The sequence below is a fragment of the Ornithorhynchus anatinus genome, chromosome 13 (genome assembly GCF_004115215.2).
Source record: "Ornithorhynchus anatinus isolate Pmale09 chromosome 13, mOrnAna1.pri.v4, whole genome shotgun sequence".
Classification (NCBI taxonomy): domain Eukaryota; kingdom Metazoa; phylum Chordata; class Mammalia; order Monotremata; family Ornithorhynchidae; genus Ornithorhynchus; species Ornithorhynchus anatinus.
The window spans coordinates 6381994-6403363 of record NC_041740.1 but is presented as its reverse complement, the minus strand read 5'-3'; the positions used below and the strand labels follow the sequence as shown (position 1 = coordinate 6403363).

The following is a 21370-nucleotide window of genomic DNA, read 5'->3' as shown; positions in this document are numbered from 1 at the left end:
TTCCCAATGCTTATTACAGTGCTCTGCACAGTAAATGCGTAATACCTACTATTACTCCTAAATAAACTAAAACATGACACTTGGATTTATTTAACATTTATTTATTAGAATGTTTGTATTTCTAAATGTAGATCCTGGAAGACCTAGATGAACAAATTTACATTATTACTCTAGAGGAAGAAGCACTCCAGAGGAGACTAAATGGTATGTATGTAACATATGCTTTGTCCAGAAAAGTCTCTTTTACATCTGTAATACAAACAAACCAAAAACTACCACCCAAACAACGGGCCTCGTGTGATTTGGGAGTCTGGGGCGTTCATGCTGAACTAACTGAATAAGGGGTAAAACTGCCTTTCCTTCCAAAACCCGGCAGGATGAGGGGAGGATAAAGAGTCTGGCCAGGATCTGAATGGAAGCCTTAGAGTACAGTGCCGAAACATTTTCCCAAATAAAATGATGCTGGAAACCATTTATTCAAGTACAGTTGAAGGAACTGCAAAAGGAGATTTGAATGGAAATTAGACAAATTGGGTTTAAACTACATTTTTAAGGATTGAATAGGAGATAGGCTCTATCAATCTATTGAGTGTTTGCTATGTGCAGGACACTGTACTGAGCACTTAGGAGTGTACTCTATGACAGACACAGTACGTGTCCCCAATGAGTTTAAAGTCTAGAGCAGGAGACAGACATTAATATAAAGACATTACAGATATGTACATAAGTGTTGCAGGGCTGGTGTGAATGAGGGTGGTGAATAAAGGAAGCAAGACAGGATGATGCAGAGGGGAGTGGGAGAAAAGGAAATGAGGGCTTAGTCAGGAAAGGCCCCTTGGAGGAGATGTGCCTTCAATAAGGCTTTGAGGGCGGGGAGAGTAATTGTCGGATATATAGAGGGAGGGTTCCAGGCCAGAAGCAGGACATTAGTTCAGACTAAAACCGAGAACACATGGGTGCCTTTCACACTAAGGTTTTTGATTGGAGAAGGGATGGAAGAAATTTAACTTAAATTAGATCATAACACTCTAGCCAGTTTTCCCGTAAATGCTGATGAAGCAGAGGGAGAACACACTGTGTGCCCCTAGGCCAGTCAGAACTCCCAAAACCACCTGCTCTTTCCAATGTCAGAGGGTCCAGGTAATGGGCAGAAGAAGAGTTTTAGAGGTTTTTGCAACACCTTATGAAGATTTAGCTGTATGCAAGAGGTGGGTGTTAGACTCCACCCATCCCAGAAACTCCCACCAGCTGCTGGGAAATGTAGTTTTCTCCTTTCCCATCCTAAAATTGACTTGCCAACTTTGAACCAGTCTTTCTCACCAGAGACGGAACGTAACCCAGTTGTCTAACACAAACAGCAGCAAATAGCCCATGCAGCAAATCGTTCCATTCTGCACCCCCCAAAAACCCCCTACTCAATGCGAAACTTAAGGGTTGCTTGGTTGAACAATGGCAGTAGAAGGGAGAATTTTATTGACCTGGGGTCGTGTTCCTTTCCTTTGGGCCTTTAGTAGTAGCATTAGGAATTTGCAGTTACGGAGGTCATCTCAGCCCTGCAAACATGTGCGCCCCCTTTCTGCTGGGTGTCAGTGCATTTTAAACAAAGGCTTTTAAGTGAACCAGTCTTTGCACCTTTGCAAATTTTCATTAACCTTTTTGATTGTGCTGCAGCCACTACTCAGAGTTCTTGATTTCATAGAACCATGAATCAAGAGAAACCATTAACCTTCATTTGATAGCAATATATTCAGAAGGTTCCTTTGGCTAACCAAAGGAAGTCTGTTTGGGTCTTTTTTTTTTTTTTTGAGGTCAGTTGATGCCTAAATGCTAGCATCTCCAGAAATAGGATTTTTTTGTTTTTTGTTTTTTAAGTGGCCAAATCTTTTGATAAAGAAAAAAGGAGATTGATTATCTTGTTCAATTGGCTTTCTCATTGCATTACCATGTTTTTATTTTCGTTACCTGTTCTCCCCAGAATCCGTGTGAGATTTTGAAAGTCCTTTTCAAAATATCCAAATCAGTAGTGTTGAGCTATTTTTAAAGATATAGCATTAAAAACAGGCTGTATATTTGTCTTTCTGCCTGTAACTCCAAAATTGTTAAATGTGTGCCAAATGCATTAATTATTGATAATCTTAGATCTTCGAACTGAAGGATACAAGTATTAAATTTATAGCTCTATATTAAATAGCTGCAATTGAACCACAAATTTTCATCTCAGGGCTAGAGATATGAAAATAGTACCTAAGTTAACTTAATAACGTAAGCCTTCAAGAGGTAGCAAAACATCGAGATATCAATTATGTAGTGCAAATAAAGCCACTTAATATACCACATTCCTTTGGTGGTACTTGAAAGTGAGACAGAATCTTATTTGAGAGAAGTACTGGAGGTATCGTATCACTGAATTGATTTCATGAATCTTGCGGTTGAACTGGCTAGTATATGTTAGGATGTTGTATGATAAACAAGTAGCATAAAAATGCTAATAAATGCCCCTCTAGGATGTATTGAATAGGCTTTGAAAAACTGTGATTCCTCCAAACTACCCTACAATGTATGTTGTCTTCATTTTACATCTAGAAGTTTGATGTCTATGGTGGTTACATATATTGCTGTGGGAATTAGTAGCAGAGTAGGAATTAGAATTTAAATACCCAATTCCCAAACCTCAGTCCTGTTTCTCTTTCAAAGAATTCCCCTTCCAACTCTCTCAAAACCCCCAAGCTTATGTAACTTCTAAAATTAAGTGTCTCATGACATCTTAAAAACTAGAAAGAGAAATACTTGAAGGAAGGCCAAATACATCATAAGCTCAAATCAAGCAAAGAGACTAGGGTGCAGATGTTAGTAAATAAATAGAAGGGCAGAAGCATTTGAAAATGAAATAAAGGAGATTCCGACAGCTGATAAAAATATTTTATTCATTTTTTTTTTTAAACCATTTTTGTAGGCCAAGCTCTGTTTAGGGAAGCTTTGTTGGTAGGTTGCTTTCGTATAGCAAACACACAAAGGCTTGTTCAGTGTAACTCTTTGAAGATATGATAGAGTAATTATTATTGTTCATGGTGTTTGATGTTAGTTAGCCACTGTGAAATATTTGCTGTGGAAAATTCTAGGCTGGCAAAAGATTTGTGTTTATGGTATAATTTGAATACTTCTATGACAAAAATGAACATTTTATCTAATGCAGGCAGTTAGGTATTGTATGCTTGGCTAGAATGTTTTCGTCAGTCTATTCAGAGAGTCAAACTGGAAGACTGAAATGGATAAGATCTGATTTTTTGTTAAGCTATTGGCAACAAAATGGAGAGCCTATGAAATACCTTAAGCGTTTATTTAGCTTAGTAAATTTAGTTCTTTATTCCTATTTGCATTTTCTAAGCATCAAGTTTTTTCTGCCCTTTTTGGAATCTATGGAAGACATTGAAACTTTAAACTCTAGGTTCTGTTATTCTTAAATACACATCTCAGTATATGTAGAGTGTTTTCAGATACTAGAAAAACCTATAAGAGAAACAAATAGTGTTTTTTTTTTTAATGTGTTTGAACTCAATGAGAAGCAGCATGGTGTAGTGGATGGCACAAGGGCCTGCGAGTCAGGACCTAGGTTCTAATCCCAGCTCCTCCACTTGTCTGCTGTTGACTTTGGACAAGTCACTTCACTTCTCTGTGCCTCAGCATCCACATCTGTAAAATGGGGATTAAGACTGTGAGCCCCATGTGGGACATGGACTGTGTCCAACCCAATTAGCTTGTATCTACCCCAGTGCTTAGAACAGTGCCTGGCACATAGTAAGCACTTAACAAATACCATAAAAACCCCATAATGTCAGCATAGCTGTCATTTTATTTTAATATCAGTCTTCTGCTCTAGATTGTAAGCTCCTTGTGGGCAGGGAATATGTCTACCAACCGTATTGTACTCTGTCAAACAGTACCATGTTCTGCATGCAGTAAGTGCTCCATTAAATACCACTGATTGATGGATTGAATTAAGAACAACATACTACCAATTAGTGTTCCACAATGTTAAACTAAGTGGCTAAAACCAGTACTTGGAGAGAGCGGCCTCAGATTGTTCATTGCACCAAGAAGGTTTGATATCCCACTAGGATTTTTCTTTAACTCTCTTAAGCATACAATTCAATTTGCTGTTATATGGCTGTAGCTTTCATGTTGAAAAGAAGGAGGCTTATGACCTGTGCAAGACCTTCTGTTTAAACTTATCATTAGTGATAAATATCAATGTGTACCATGTTTATCCAAATATATCTCATGCCCTCATAAATCCTACTCTATACTAATCAAGTTTAGAATAAATAGGAGTTCATATTTTTTTAAATATAAAGCTTTGGAGACCAACATTTTGGGGGGTGACCTGGGTAGACCCAAACTCCTTTGCCTTTGTGTTACTTTGGTTTGGGGGCATAGTAAAATTAGCCCTTTACCCCCTTGGAATTTGGGGCTGCAGGGTAATCAGGGCTCATGTAGATCACCCCATGAACTGTAATCTTAAAGTTCACATTCACCCAGACTTTTTGAAAGCAAAGATAGGAGGAAAAGATAGTTTTTTTATTAGATATATTAATGAAAAGCTTAGCAACAATAATTCAGCAAAATCTCCATAATAATTAAAAGTCGTGGCCCATCATCACGGGTTTGTGTTCTGTGAGAGACAGATTTGGAGAAATGTGGGTTTGCATGGGTTTTTAAAATGATTTCTTAAAAAGCATGGAAAATAGAGAACGGTCCATGACAAACCAAGGCGAAAGAGGAGAAGATGTAAGGGGGTAAGGACTTCAACAGAAAGTGGTTGGGAGGGGCGAGAATAATACAAAAGAGCTGGGCACGGGAGCGAGGACCTGGTTGGAGGAACACTAATTGGTAATATGTAGTTCGTATTTGTTGATGACATTAGGAGTTACTGCTGCATTCTGTTTGTCAGAAATACCCTCTCCAAGTGATATCCACTAAAAGGTGAAAATTAGAAAAGAAAATCTCTGTATCTTGAAGGAAGTGTGTGGTGGCTGAAGTTTCCTACAAATCAGTGGTAGGGCATAATCTACCAGAGTTTCAACACTTCACTGTTTTAGGTAACACGTCAAATTCTCGAGTTAATCAGTGTCATCCAAGAGTCATTTTAACAGCAGAAACCAAGACTCCATTCTGTCGGTGTGTTTCTCATGCATAGTCGGTGTAACGACACCGAAGGTATGCTTTCTGTTTGCTGGGATTTGTGAAGAGGATGGATGACAGCAGTATTCATCACAAGCAACTGATATGATTAGTTAAGTGAAGTGGAGTGACTGAAAGGAAGGGAGGAGGAAGAAATGTTACAAGACCCACTGCTACAGGAATCTCCATTGATGAGGCCTAGCAGTAGATGGAGCCTGTTAATGGTCGACGGCCAGAGATTTGTGGGAGAGAGATGGTTTCTTTTAGATGAAAGGCATTATGTTCCCCAGGAAGCGAACACCAAAAATGGGGAGACTAGAATGGCGGTGGGGAAGAGATTTAATCTCCCAGAAAGGAGCTGGCACAAGTGCCTGCGCTTTCGAGAGTCGAATCTCCCCCACACCTGGCAGTCTTGACATGAGTGCATTTTGCTTTTGGCTGGCCCACAGCCACTTACAAAAATATGGCATAGGGATCACAGCCTAGAGGAAAGCGGAGTTGAAAATGTGTTGGGTTGGGTCCAGAGAGTTGTAGCCATTGTGCACCTTCAGCCTGAGATTTTGAGGTCTGGCCACTACTCCCAAGTCTCACAGTAATGTTTTGACTATCCTTGGTCCATAAGCCGCCCAGGCAGAAATGGGCCATTCAAGAAAACTTGCTGGGAGCTCCAGGGATGCTGAAGAAGTATTTGGGAAAGTCCAGAAATGGCAGCAGTGGTATGCTGGCTTGGAAGTCAGTGACCCACAGTGCAGCAGAGGCTGGCAGAGGATGCCACCCATTTTTAAAAAATGATATTTAGTTGCCTACTGTGTGCTAGGCATGAACCAAGTGCTGGAGTAGATACAAGCTAATCAGATGGAACACAGTCCATGTCCTACATGGGGCTCCCAGTCTTAGTCCTCATTTTACAGACAAAGTAACTGAGGCACAGCGAAGTTAAGTGACTTGTCGAAGGTCACCCGGCAGACAAGTGGCAGATCCAGTATTAGAATCCAGGTCCTTCTGTTTCCCAGGCCCATGTTCTGTCCATTAGGCCACACTGCTCTCATTTTAGAATCCCAGGACCCATTTTCTTGGGTCCTGGGATTTACTATTGTTTAGCAGTTTGTAAGGCAAAGCAGTCGAGTATCAGGTAGCGATGGGCGGTACTTGTCAGCTACAGTGGCTTTTCAAAGAATTCACTGCAATGTCTTTAAAGTTAGTATTAGCTATCTGGTTAGTACTGTCAGCAGCAGCACCTGCAGGTATGAGGGTACTGAAAATGATTTTGTTATAAAGATCGTGGAAAAAAAAAAACAATTTCCATCTTGAATGCCAGTTTTATCGAATTTTGGCTGATAAGCAATGATGCTAAAATGCTTGATAATGTTTGTCCTGGCATTTGAGAATTATTATTTCTTGCATTGGAGAGCTCACAGGATTGGGCATTGTGTTGAGAAAAATCACTTTAATGTTTAAATCAAAGTGATTCTAGAGTTTTGACGGCATGATTCTCTTATAGAATTCTTTGTTTAAAACTCGAGGTATGTTAATAAGATGTACATCACCCTGATTCTATTTATTTGCCATTGTTTTCATGAGATGTTCTTCCCCTTGACTCTATTTATTGCCATTGTTCGTGTCTGCCTGTCTCCCCCGATTAGACTGTAAGCCCGTCAAAGGGCAGGGACTGTCTCTATCCGTTGCCGATTTGTACATTCCAAGTGCTTAGTACAGTGCTCTGCACATAGTAAGCGCTCAATAAATACTATTGAATGAATGAATGAATGAATATTCCTATAATTGGAGGAAATTGTTTTTAGATAATAGAGTTATCTCCTAACAGTTTTTATTTTCTGGTACTTCTTCCAAAACTAGCTTGAGAATACTAAACAACTTTGCAACTCCAAAGATTCTATTTCTATGAAAATTGTTTGGGAATTTGAATTGTTTGAAACGGATCATGCTGTGGATTAAATTGTTCATTCACTCATCTCTTTTTTAAAGGAAAAGACAATTATCGCATTACACCTACTTAATTGTGAAATTAATTCCTGCTTGTTAACATGCTCATTGTAATGCACGGCAAGTATTTAGAGCCATTGAGGTCACACTGTTAGGATGCTTGTCTAGTGACCTTAAAAAAAAAGTGGTTATTGAAGAAATCCTGAATTTTGGAAAATTATATTATCTTGGAAGCTGAAGTGTTTTAGTACCCACGTCAGTCCTTAAGCAGGAGAGTAAAGCTGGGACTTTTTATATTAAAAGGGAAAAGAAGTTGCCTTTAGCTATTAGTTTTCCTGAATTCAGGGAGACGGGTGGGGCAGGATCAAAAATACTTACTTGATCAAAGTTATTGGCTCTAAAGGTATTCTTACCTATGTAAGAAAGATGAAAGGTGTTGTTTTTATTGCACGCTAGTAACAGTGTAATTTTGAACTAATTGGTGTTGAACTGCCAATCACCTAGGGGGAATGCAAATAGATACTCTTACAGTTTCCTTTGAGGTACTGAAATCTTATGTCGGGGCTGGAAGAAAAACAGAATAATACCGTTAAATTGACCTTAAATGAGCTGCTTTGTGGTTTTCTCGGAGAATCCCTTCTAATTTTTCAAGACTAGTCCAAACAGGTTTTGTCTACCTATTTGACTTATTGGCTAGACAATGCTGACATTGAACCTTTTAGGTGCATGTTTGAAATAAAGTAATTATGATGTGGATCTTCAATATATTATTTTGCTCATCTTTTTATGTAGTTTAGACTGGTTTGAAGCCTTCCTTATTGGTTTGCACTAGGTCATGAATCTTTAGAATGGTTCTCCCTTCCTACCATGCCATTTTTAACAAATGCCCAGCCATTGGGTTAAGAGCGTTATTTTTAGCTTTGGAAGTGATGCACCAAATTGAAGGATGGCCACTGCTTTGGGTAAAAATGAAATTTTATATAACAATGGGAAGGAATTGGTAATTTTCCAGGAACATTCATTCCAGAAGAAGGCAGTATGTTAGAGCAGATATTTAAATTATTTAAAAGCCAGATCAAGAGTTTGGAGATAAATTAGTGCCTTAAAGATGGTATCTTTGTAATTTCCATTATTTTAGTCTGTTGGGCATTTAAAACTTGAATAGTCTTTTAAGGGCTTTACTTAATTTTGTTTTGGTAAATTGAAGCTTCTTTGCACAGTCATGTCTTGTCATCACTTCTATTCATAATTTTTGTAGTGGGGTAAGAGTCTTTTTTATCGGTACAGAGAAAGAAACATTTCCAAATTTAATTATTTCATTCTGGTATATTCTTATGAGTTGGGATAGTTGTTTTGGCAGGTTTTGTTACAAGGAAAGATGCTTAAACATTCATATTTAGGATTAAGAGCACCTCAGACAAGGAATGTTTGCTTCTTCATTTTGGTCCATGCACAGTGTCACTCTGTCCTTGTGACATTCCACAATACACCTATAACCAACGGATTGATACATGAGGTGTTTACTTGGTTGTATAGATAACAATGGAGTAGTAATTTCAGACCTTTTATGTTAAGCCAGCCTGATACCAATAAACTACTAAATGCAGATTAGGAATTTGCCAGGAAATCAACTGCATCTAAAGATCACCTTCTATTGGAAGCCCCTGTACTAAGAAAAGGGCAGGTTAAATTTCACTGATGACTATAGAGCCTTTTCTTCACTGACAAAGGTCAACAAAACTTACTGTGACTTGAGATGGCAGGATTTCAGTGCTGTTTCTTAATGAAATGAAAGGCCTGCTCAGATTTATACTGTAGTCTTCTCATAAGGTTGTTTGCACTTCTAAAAGAGCACTGCTTTTAATTTAGGTGTATCTTCATCAGTGGAGTATAACACCTCGGAACTGGAACGGGAACTTGTCAATGTGAAGGCAATGAAATCAAAACTAGGTTTGTATCTTTTGCTCAGGTAGTGTCTCCTGATATGGAAATGCATTCCAGACTTCTTGATTATTGCTAGTTTGATAGAACTCAGAGAAAGTGCTAGAGGAAATGTTCATTTTTAATGAACATTTAAATGTTTCACCTTGGCTTAAGCCTTGAGTTATGATGGTTTTTGGAGGATCGATAAAAGACATGTATAACCTAGCCTGATCATTTGAAGAAGCAAATTAACCCTTTCGAGCTGGAATAACCATTGTTTTGGCTTTTTAAAAGAAAGAACATATTTGAAAATTACTTTACTATTGGAATGGTCCACCATTCTTTGCATAGCCCTTACATATGCTTATAACCATACACATTGGTTAAGCATGTTATTAACTATAATCCAGTGTCCAGAATTGTCACCTGTAAAGGGCACATGATTTTTAATCTTCACGAGGAGGGCAAACTATGGCCCGTGGGCCAGATCCCACCTGTCTGCTATTGGTTGTCCAGGTTTCCCAGCTCCAACCTGGCTCTGAGCCAGCAGGGGAAGCATTCAGCAAGCCCCATGTCCCTTGAGCCTGGAACGAACTCCCTTTTCATATCCAACAGTTCACCACTCTCCCCACTTTCGGAACTCTCCCAAAAGCTTATGTCCTCCAAGTGGTCTTTCCAGACTGAGTCCTTTATTTAAAAGTGCACCTCCATAAACCCATTGGTTTAGGTTTATTAGAAGATCAGATCATTTAAGGAAGGAGAAATGATGCTGAAGCTCTCTGGTTTTTCTGACCTTTGGGTCCTAGCTAAAAGATGACTAAATGGGTTCTTTTCCCGGGGACAGTGAAAATATGAAACTGAAGTTTGACTTTCCTTTTTTCCTATGATAGAAAGACGGAAAAAGGCTTCAGCATGGGAGAGAAATTTGGTGTATCCTGCTGTCATGATTCTGCTCCTTATTGAGACAGTAAGTACTTCTCAATATGGAGTACCAGGAGAAGAGAAAAGAAAGGAGGGAATAGACCAGTCTCCTTTTGAGCATTTCAGCATTCGCTTTCAACTACAGTGTGACTGTGTTGGAAAATTTGGGGCAACAGATCTCTCACAGCCTGACTGACTGGGTTGATTTGAGCCAAACCTATTCACTGATGCTTCTCCTTCCCAGGCCATCTCTGTCCTCTTGGTTGCTTGCAACATTCTTTGTCTGCTGATTGATGAGACTGCAATGCCAAAAGGATCAAGGGTAATGTAAAACTTTAAACATGCCTTTTTCCCCCCAAGGTCCTCGCACATATCCCTGGATGTTTTTGAACAGTAAAATGAAAAGGTTTTGCTTTCAGCCATTTCCATTGCACTTGATGTATGGGGTTTTAATAATTCTCTGTGTGCAGTAGCAGTTAAGTCTTTGCAGTCAGGGTTTATGATGGCTAACTCCTTGTCTTTCTGTCTTTTGTAAGTGGAATGTCAGGCACCATTTTAATTCAGGTATTTGGATTTACTTTTGGAGGTTGGATCTGAATTTAACTTGGCATGACTCAATGTGACATCCTTCTCTTTTTTCAAGGAAAGACTTATTTTATAAAATGGAACCATAGGAATGGTTTATTAAACAATTGCAGTGCGCTCGCAGAATATCCAAATATTTATCTCAAAGAGAGACATTATGCTTCAAACTAGTTTAGAGCCCTTCATTTTATGGAACTGGATAGGAATGTACAGTTGTTGGGAGAAAATGGAATTTTCTTCTGAGTGTGACATTTTTTCCTCTTTTCATGGAAGTGTCTTTTTAACCTTGGAGTCAATAAACTAGTCTATAATTTGAGTCCATATTCCATATAAAAGTAGTAAATGCTTAATATTCCTATTTTTCTTGCATCAGCTTCCATGTTGATCTCTCTGCTTCCAGCCTCTCCCTTCTCCATTCCTTACTTCACTCAAATGCTCAGATCACTTTTTTTTTTCTTAGGTCATTGCACACTTTCCTCCACTCCTTGTAAATCTCCAGTGGAATCCCATTCCTGTCTTTATCCAGCAGAAACTTCTGACCGTTGACTTTAAGGCATTCACTTAGCTTTCTCCTTCCTTTATCCATTTTCTTCCTCCACTACACCTCAGCTCATAGTCTTTGCTCCTTTCACAGTAACCTACTCACTGGGCCTCGTTCTCATCTCCCTCACCATTGACCGCACTCACTCTCTCCCCCTTCATATGTGACAGACCACAGCTCTCCCCATCTTCAAAGCCCTTCTGAGATCACAGATGATCAGGCTTGCCTGATGAATTTCAAATTTCCCCACTCTGTGTCCCCCAAATGTCACTTCAGCCTTCTGCTCCACTTGACTACTCAGGCAGCCCCTTCCCACCCCAGAGCACCTTATCTTATATGTAGTTACTACCCTGTCTTAATTTTATTTAGGTTTTTTAGGGTTCTGTCTCCTCTGCTAGATTGTAAGCTCCTTGATGGCAAGGTTTGTGTTTTCTCCTAAGTGCCTCATATAGTGCTCTGCACCCAGGTGCTCAATTAGTGCTATTTTTTTTGGTTGTTCAGTAATAAATATGTAATGTCATAAATGTCAGTTTGGAAGCATTTTTAATTGCGTGCCAATTGAGGGTAGTTATTTGAGAGCAGAGAGGTGGCTGGAGAGTGTTCTGAACTGGCACCAGCTCAATGAAGCTCCCACTGCTGCTGCCACATAAGCAGAAAAAGGCAGAGACGAGAGGGTGCCGTAGACTTCAAATGTGACACTAGCAACTTCCGGGCGTGGGGTGGGGGCTGGCAGGCTGGGTAGGGTGACCTTTACGCTTCCTTTGGCATGCACACTGTGGGTTGCTGATCCCATGACTCTGCCTGAATGCAAATATGGTTTTCTGTGTTTAGAAAAGTTCAGATTTCAGCAGAGTATGCTGGATTCTCCTCAGTGGCCTCACTGGTTCATATACTTTTAATAAAAATCTACATTCAAACCTGCCTTTTCTATACAAAGTCCGCAGCCTTTTGAGGGTAGATGTTGCTTCTTGTCATGAATTTCAAGGCTCACAACCATAGATCTACCACTTTGTGGTCAGCTGGAGTGACCAAGATGTCTGTGATTCTAGTTCACTAGCATCCCTGTTTTCAGCTGCTGTCACCAGATTCTCCTATAGTCCAACTCTAGGTATTTAATTTTAAAGAAAGACCTCCTTTTAGTGAAAATCAGAAATCACATTTTTTTCCTAAGATCATTAGAGTGAACAGCTTTAATAAAAATTACTACTTTAAATGTCAGGGCTGTGAAAACTTGTTACTTTTAAGTTATGTTTTCATCGGGAATGAAAAATAGCACTGCTCTTCAGCTCTTTTCCATATACAATTCCTTTTTTAAAAAATCTGTAAAAAAAAATGTTTTCCATTCCAACTTTCAGAGGAAATCAGAACTCGTTCCCCGGTTTTACTGTTTTTATTGATGAAGAACTTAATTTTTTATGTGAACGCATTCATTCATTGTCGTATTTAATGAGCACTTTGTGTAGAGCACTGTACTAAGCATTTGGAAAGTACAGTTCAGCAATGGGGGAAGCAGCGTGGCTCAGTGGAAAGAGCCTGGGCTTCGAAGTCAGGGGTCATGGGTTCGACTCCCGGTTCTGCCACTTGTCAGCTGTGTGACTGTGGGCAAGTCACTTAACGTCTTTGTGCCTCAGTTACCTCATCTGTAAAATGGGGATTAACTGAGTGTCTCACGTGGGATAACCTGATTGCCCTGTATCTAGCCCAGTGCTTAGAAGAGTGCTCTGCACATAGTAAGCGCTTAACAAATACCAACATTATTATTATTAGAGACAATCTCTGTCCACATTGGACTTACACTTGGATCACCTGTTGTATATGTGTTTCTCTTGTGCATTCAACCATAACTTTGTCTGCCGAATAAAAAGAATGTGTGCCTTTTTGGTTTTCTCTAGAAATGTGTTCTTAGATATTCACACTTACACACATGCCTGCCTAGTGAAAGTCCAATGTCACCTTGAAAAATATCCTTAGAACCTATTATTGGCATTTCACAAAATTCTGACTGGTTACCAAACCTCCTTGATGTCACTAGCTTCTGGTGCTCTGGAGACTTCTGCGTGAAAGGCTAAATTGCACTGGGTTGAGGTTGGAAGTATCAGTCCTATAGGACGGTATCTTTATGCAGTCCTTCTAATTTGCCTTGGCATACGCCAGCTGTTCTCTTGAGATATTGGTGCCACCTCAGTTCCTTCCTCACCCCATTGCCCCACTGCCTGGACTCTAGGTTTCTGTCCTACACCACTCAGGGTACCAGCGGAGCGGCACAATGGGTAGAGAAGGGAAAAAGTACGAACCGTCAAGTGCTCCAAGCCCTGGACGTGGGACGTGTGGAACGTGGCTCCAAAAAGATGGTCCTTGACTGATTGTGTCATTCCCAACATGAGGATATTACCTACTGTTGAACTTACCTTGCACTGCTTTGGGTCAGTTCTCTTCAAAGGTTACCCTTGGACCCTACAAATCTCAGCCGTAAGGTTGCTTTCTAAAATATCCAGCGTGAACATATGGATACTAGATTTTTTAACCTGATGTGTTGAGGTTCCAAGGACTCTTTTGGGGAGATCAAATTGCCCCATCCAAGGATGGAAGCAGAAATAGTACTGTCTTTGGGTTTGTGTTAGTAGCACAAGTTAGAAGAATGTGTATAGAGCCCAATCCATTCAACTTTGGGGTCATGGTCATTTTAAAATGGCATTCTTTGTCCACTATCCTTCAAGGTTATTCTGTTTTTGTTGGGTTAATTTTACGTCTAGTTTTCTTTTTTCAGGGTCCCTCGGGAGCAGCAACAGGACCCCTTTATTTTATAAGCCTAGTTTCCTTGTGAAGCCCTCCCTTTTTATGGTATTTATTAAGTGTTTATTGTGTACCAGGCACTATACTAAGTGCTGGGGTAGATGCAAGATAATCAAATTTGACCCAGTTCCTGTTCCACACGGGGCTAACAGTCTTAATCCCCATTTTACAGATGAGGTAACTGAGGCACAGAGAAATTGTGACTTACCCAAGGTCACACAGCAGAGAAGTGGCTGAGCTGGGATTAGAACTCAGGTCCTCTGCCTCCCAGGCCCATGCCGTTTCCACTAGGCCATGCTACTTCTTTAAAATCACATCCCTTCCTAGAGGCCTTCCCTGAATGTTCTCATTTCTGCTACCCACCCTTCCCTCTGTCACCTGTGCACTTGGACCTGTGCCCCTCAAACATTTGATTTTCACCACACCCTCAGCCTCACAGCACTTAGGTACATAGCCTTATACTCTGCTATTTCCCTATCTGTAATTTATTTTAATGTCTGTCTCCTCTAGGCTATAAGCTCCTTGTGGGTAGGGATCTTGTCTACTAACTTAATTATACTGTGCTTTCTCAAGTGCTTAGTTCAAGCTGTGCACACAGCAAGTACTCAAATACCATTGGTTGATAAGGTGGAAGAAAGATTGAGGGCCATATTTGAAGATGGTGTGGTTTTATTTGTGTGTATGTGTGTGTGTGTGTGTGTATGTGGTAGGGGGGCCAAAATGATGAGTCCGTGTCTGCTGTCAGCTCCATAACCATAATCCTAAACCAGGAAAAGATCCTTTCTTAGGATATTGCATCTGCTGTTACCAATGTCTGGCCTTTTTTTAAAAAAAAAAAAAGAAAAAAGCTCCTGAGTGGGCTTTAGATTCTCCATACAAGAAATCGTCATTATATGCAATGGTTAAGAACATTAAGGAAGCCAACAAATCCAAAATGGTCCGTCAATTTACATTTGAAAACCTAGAAGTTCTTGTAAAAGGCTGAGCATTCCTAACTTCAGTGGAATACGTGTTTATCGCCCTGATCAAAATTAGGAAACTGAATACCTGTAGGCCTGAATGCTGAAAGGTGTTTTGTTTTTCTCCTTGTAGGGGCCTGGAATAGGAAATGCCTCCCTCTCCACTTTTGGTTTTGTGGGAGCTGCACTTGAAATCATTTTGATTTTGTATCCTTTCTATTACCAAGAATTCTGTCTGTTAACAAGTATTCTGTATAGTTTTCTGGGACACTGGTAGTTTACTAAGACACTTTCTTAGAAAGAAAGAAAGGAAAAAAAAAAGGGACCAGGTCAGTCCTTCTCAAGCACTCGAAGTGTTTTTTTGTTGTTCCTTTGGTTCTTAAGACTTTTTTTGGAGACTGCTGAGAACTTAAGTGTAACTTGCATTCCTTTGGAGGGTCTCTTTTTCCTTGATTCTCACAGCTATCTCATGGTGTCCTCTGTCGTCGGCTTCTATAGCCTCCGTTTTTTTGGAAGCTTCACTCCCAGGAAGGATGACACAACTATGACAAAGGTAAGGTAAAGTCTTAGGTGGCATTGGGCCACCCAAGACAAACTGATGGTTTTATTTCGTTCTTACCCGGAATGGCTCACTTGCAGGGTGATCAGTGTTTGTTTGTAAGCTGCGTAAACACAAACGGGAAGATTTTCAAAATGCTGAATGAGTGGGAAAAAGGATGTGCTCTGTTTAGTTTGGATGGCATCCATTCAGTTGTAAAACGCCTGGAATAGCAGGGCTTGTTAACTAGCTATAGAAAACCTAGTGAAAGGACTTTTTTTCCCTCCAAAGAAAACGTATTGCTAATGAGTAACTTTGATTGTGCTAACTGTACTTCAGGGAGCTTGTTTGAAATCTGAAGAACTTGGTTGCTACAAGTAGCACAGACCAAGTATTTCAAATTTGAATAATTAAAATAAGACTGAGGAACTCTATTCAGTAACATTTTGCAGTCTGGTACAAATTTGACTTTATCCAATTTGACATAGGCTTTATATAGCAAAAGTTGTTATCTCATGCAGGGACTCAAGCATATATGTGATTATAAAATATTCCCACAAGCTCCCTATGAGAGTAATAAAAATGGGTCTGGGTTTGGGGTTTAATCATAGGCACAATTGCTTTCAAGGTGATTATAAAGTGGAGAAAGTTCTTCTGTTTTGCTTTTATTCTGCTAAGACTTCCTGGAAGTAGAAATTGGTAACAGAATACATTGAGCAATAATATACTAAAAATTTTTCAGGGTAACTTTGTAAGTTAAATGCTATCATTAAAGTGATTCAATTTAGATCATTTAGTATTTCTGGTATCTCTCTTGTAATTCCTAGCAGTTAAGCAAATTGGGGTAAAGTGTAATAATTTGAATCATCTGAGGAAATTAGGCAGTAAATTGGGATATAGGAATATACGTTTATTTTGCAAGTGTTATGGACTTTTTGCTTCAGCCTGATACCCATCTCAAACTAATAGTATTGAGGTAAATAATTTATTTCCAAAATTTAAATTGCTCCTACAATAATGGAGATCTTTTAATTTATTCTGGCTGCGTTTTTTGACACTTCCAGGTAAATGTCTTTTAGAATTTCCAACTATATGTAAAATCAGTTAAATAGCTCTTTACTGGCTTTCAAAATTCTATATTCAGTCTTAAGTGCCATTAAGATAAGTTCTTCCCCATTAAGTTGATAATGCTTTTGGAGGTCTGCAAATGAAGTCAGAAAAATATAACCAAAAATGCTTTAGTAAATTTGGGTTTCATATTGTAACTTTCAAGAACTATGGCTGGATTATTTTTGTCATTATTGTTCAGATATCAGATTTTTATTGTTCTTTCTTGAAACAGATAATTGGAAATTGTGTGTCAATCTTAGTCCTGAGCTCTGCACTGCCTGTGATGTCGAGGACATTGGGTAGGTTAATTTCCCAATTTCAGTTTGAAAATCTTGGCTTGGTTAAAATAGTTTGACTTAACCAGTTGGCCTGAGGCCATTATTTGAAAACCTTTCTTTTTTGGGATTATGGGTCCCTTTCTGAAGTGCACGTTTTCCCTTGTGACCTTCATATTTTTCTGTATTCCTGCTCTACACTATTACCTGGCCTGAGCCAAGAGAAGTAAAAGCAAGATGAAATATTTTGTGAATTCCATCTATTACAGCAAAATGAATGTGTGCATATGTCATTTTCATAATGAGTTACATGGCAATTTTCACTTGGGCCAATTTCACTCTTACGTATTCAAGTGAAGAAGCCCAGATTTAAGGATGTATTGTCTTTGTTAATGGGAAGAGAATACTTAACTTCTTACTCAGCAATCATGAAAAAGAGAATGTCCCTTAACCAATTTCAGTAGTACAAATAGAAAAGACTTTAAAAGCCAGTAAAATTGTGAGATTTGAAGACGTGAACTGTGACTAGCAGGTATGCTTTAAACTCCTTTTTATATTGTTGGTGGATTGTAATCTGTGTATCTGGGAAGACTTTCGGTGGTCTCTCCTATTTGGTACATATATTGTATTTGAACAAGTGTTCATTTAGCCTACTTATCTTTTGTAAAGTAATATATCGTTTGTATCCTCCTTAACACTTAACTAAATGTTATTTCAGAGTGAGATTTCCATGTAGGTAAGTATATTGGTCTCCCCCGGGCTTAAGATTTAGCTAATGTCAATTGTCAAATTGACAAATTGTCAGATCTACTCTGAAATGCCTTCTCTACAATATCCAGGAGAATTTATCAAAAAACAATTGCTGGTAGTGCTAAGTTACTTTAGTTTTCACTGTTGCAAGAGTCCTCAGAGGAATGTGCAAGGCAGACCAAAACGGCATCTTCTTTATAGTTTTTTCACAATTAAAAGAATCTCATTTCATTTTAATGAATTAAAATTTATAAATGAAGCAAAGCTCTCTGTAAATGCTACAGTACTTTTAGCTTCTCTGTTTTTGTAAATTTTGCTTTACATAGAGGCTTCATTGTGTTGACATCTGCTTATGATGGGTTACTTTTCTGTAACATGCACAGTATATACAGTTTAGCGAGCACCTGATTTAAAACTGAATTTTTACATTGGTATTTTGACTCCCCACAACTTTTATGATATTTAAGCCACTTTACCAGTGTAACATTTGAAGACTAATTTACTATGCACTGTAATTTAAGATTAACAGTTGGTAATAACCTCCACTAGTTCCATGAAAGAAAGTGTACATGCTGTGTGCAGTTGTCGATACAAAGAAAACAAATTAATAGCAAAACTCACTTTTCGAAGACCAACAAATGAGATTCCTGAATAGTTTGCCATAGAGATAAATAAAAGAATAAAACCAAAGGAAAAAAGAAAGATGGAACAATTAAAATGCAGCTAACAAATGCACAGACACAGCTGTCCAAACAGGATTAATGGAGTGCATTAGAGTACAGTGAGTCATGTGGTGCTTAGCAAAATATCAACATGCATTGCATTTCATGTTATGCCCAATGGCATTGAATAGATGAAAAGAAATAAATACGTTAAACAGATTCATAGAGGCTTTTCACAGTATTAAAAAAAGCAAGTTTCTAGACTAAAAGAAAAAGCTGGATTTTGGTATTATGGGAAAGGCAAACTGGAGAAAGTTATCAAGTGATTCCCATTAACCCTTTGGAATCAAGTCTTTGAATCTCAGAAGAGGAAATATATGGAATTGTTGTGGATGCTGTGGTATATAACTAGGAATTTTGTCATCATTTTTGTGCTGAAATGTCTTTAGAACTTTGGGGAATATTTAGGCACAAAATGTAAAAGGTGTTTATCTTTTTGCGGCAGCATTATTGAGCTTTTTTTCCCATTACTTCATAATTCCTAGCCTTTGGGGAAGCATCTCTTATCTTTGTGAACCAACTAACAGCATCCCTATACTTAGAATCAAATCTACCCTTGTTTATGTTTTCATGGTAGGACAAATAAATAAATCACCAGGAAAATACCTTAACTCGTAAATCCACCCTTTTCTTAACCCATCTTTTCCCCTTTCCCCTAAATAGTTTTGTTGAATGTATCCTAATTAGAACTTGAAAGATGCTTGCATTTTTGGATGGCAAAATATTTAGCCTGACTCTTGTTTTTAGCTTTTAAAACGAGAAGTTTTGTGTTTCCTTTAAAATGTGCCAGTAGTTACAGTCTCCAAGAGTATTCCCAAGTAATCATCAGGTGGCATTATCTAGCTTCATTATTGCTGCAGTTTTCAGATACATGTTGCAGCAGGGCCCATTTTTATGTTAAAATTGGTAAGCTGTTTCTCACCAAAGAGTAAATAGAAAGTAAACACTCGTTTCTCTTCAGGATGATTTCATTCCTTTGTGGGTCTCTTAATGCCTGAAATTCAGCCTCTTCAGTAAAGTTCAGCCACTCCTTGGGTTGAAAATGTGCAACGAAATCATCTGCACAGTGCATACCAATGAGGGGGTCGAGATGAGCGAGGTTTTAACCGTTAAGGTATATTAAGGTAGTCCGATAGTAGTTAGGATCCTCTGGCCCATTTAAATCTCAGTTTTAAAAAGTATCAGCCAAAATAGTTCAAAGCAGACACCATTTGCTTTCAGTTTTATCTATTTTGCACATAGTGATTTTTCTAGGTGTCGGAAACTGCAATTCCAGGGAATCTATGGAACGCCAAACTTACTTTCTCTTTAGTTTAATTGGCTTTCAGAGTAGGCATTGAGAATGGTGGGTTCATGTGGGAATAAAATCAAAGCTTTGAAATGTGATTTCCAGGCATTTTATCTCCAGATACTCAACTTTTCGAATGCTCAAGATGTTATAAAGTGAGATTTTCATAGCAACAATGAATTTCTTCGGAAACCATGTGTTAAGTTCTCTCATGAACTGCATTTTGGCTTCATCAGGAAACAGCTAGTGGATTAACATTTTCCACATCTTTTAAATGAATCTCTTTCAATCAAAGAGAAGAAAGATTCCTAAACTGTAACATGAAATTCAACAAAGAGACTTTGTAGGTGGCAGTTTCATCACCTCCTCTTCCATTAATTTTTGAACAGTAGATACTGATTCTTCAGCCTTATCTGCCCTCTTCCATGATACCTTGGAACCAATACAATTTCTTTAAATGTTGCATAAAATAGAAAACAAAATTTTAGTACTAACCCTTTAAAATGCTGCTTTAGATTTGTTTTAACTCTCTCCCTGCCTGTTTCTGATCCAGTGGGCATAGTCTGTCATCTTCTTGCATGAGATAAAGTGGATTATTCCCTTTTGTTTCCTTTATGAGGGGAGTCTGTTTAAAACCAGTCTTTTTAGGAGAGGGCTTTTTGTGAGCTTTCTTAAATATACCACTAAGTCTTTCTCGTACTCTTTGCCTCACTAGTGTTCTGTTAAATCAGAGAAGTAAAACAGGAAGGAATGGAGCCCCAACAAAAGTCTAAAAAAAATATAAATTAAGAATCTCTTTAGGATAAAAGATTACTTACAAATGTTCAAAAATTCAGGCTTAGCCAACACTGAACTGTTTTTAAAAAATACATTTCTCTCTCAATCTATCCTTTGGCTTCTTTTATATGCATTCATGTCAAATGAAGTTCTAGAAAGTATAAGGCTGGTGGTTTTAATATTTTTATAGTTCAGTCTGGAGATAAACATTTGAATTGTAAATTTTTGTACATGTAATTGCTTAGCTTTGTAGTTGTAAGGCAAAAATTTCTAGCTGTGTATTTTGAAGAAAGGAAAATAGTTGGAATCAGTGACAGTTCTGCTAGTGCCAATAACTACTTACCTTTTGTTTCCTGAAATTGCCCTGGTTTCTGAATACAGAAATCTTTCTCCTAAGAGAACTGTACCCACGATTCTAGGGTTGTGCTTCACAGTCAAAATTATTCAAATATGTCTACAGAACAGATATGGGATATTCAGAAATATCTGGGTTTTCATTTGAAAACCGTTTTAGATGGATCGTAGAATCCAAGAGCTGGTGAGGACCTCAGAAAACCATCTTAATGGTAAGCTTTTTTTTTTTTAAAGCTCAGACTCTGCCTTCTCTTTAAATGTTGAGGATAAAATATGATACAATGCTCCAGGAAGGGTGTGACCAACGTTGAGTTTAGAGGACTACATTTCCCTGATCCTAAATCATGAGCTTTTGCCTGTTCACCAAGCTCATATTCAGCTTGTAGTTCACTAGGACTCAAAGGATCTTTTTCTGCTCTATTCATGCATAGCTAGGCATTAGCCACTTTACATTAGTATAAATTTTTTCATGGAACCCTAGAACCCCATGCAGGCAGTTTTAGATGGGGCAGTATTGATTTATTTTTTTTTAGCACATGCTAAGGGAAGCTCAACAAATACCAACATTATTATTATTATTATTGTTTTTGCAAGTACATATTCCATTGTGAGTTTCCAGTCGCTCATTACCATGGAAATGGCTCCTGCGGAAGGGCCACCAGCAAGTCCCATCCTGTTTCCCCCCCCCCCCCCCCAAACTCCCTGCCTTCCC

General features: G+C 38.6%; 1 protein-coding gene across 1 annotated transcript in view; it reads left to right on the top strand.

The window, feature by feature from the left end:
• The window catches only part of LMBR1 (limb development membrane protein 1), a 108533-nt gene that overhangs the window by 78894 nt on the left and 8269 nt on the right, over positions 1-21370 (top strand). The window contains exons 9-15 of the mRNA XM_029077776.2: positions 132-204; positions 8992-9072; positions 9936-10012; positions 10211-10288; positions 14978-15051; positions 15307-15397; positions 16725-16791. Of these exons, the coding sequence (XP_028933609.1) occupies positions 132-204; positions 8992-9072; positions 9936-10012; positions 10211-10288; positions 14978-15051; positions 15307-15397; positions 16725-16791 (541 nt within the window). The remainder of the gene's footprint in view (positions 1-131; positions 205-8991; positions 9073-9935; positions 10013-10210; positions 10289-14977; positions 15052-15306; positions 15398-16724; positions 16792-21370) is intronic.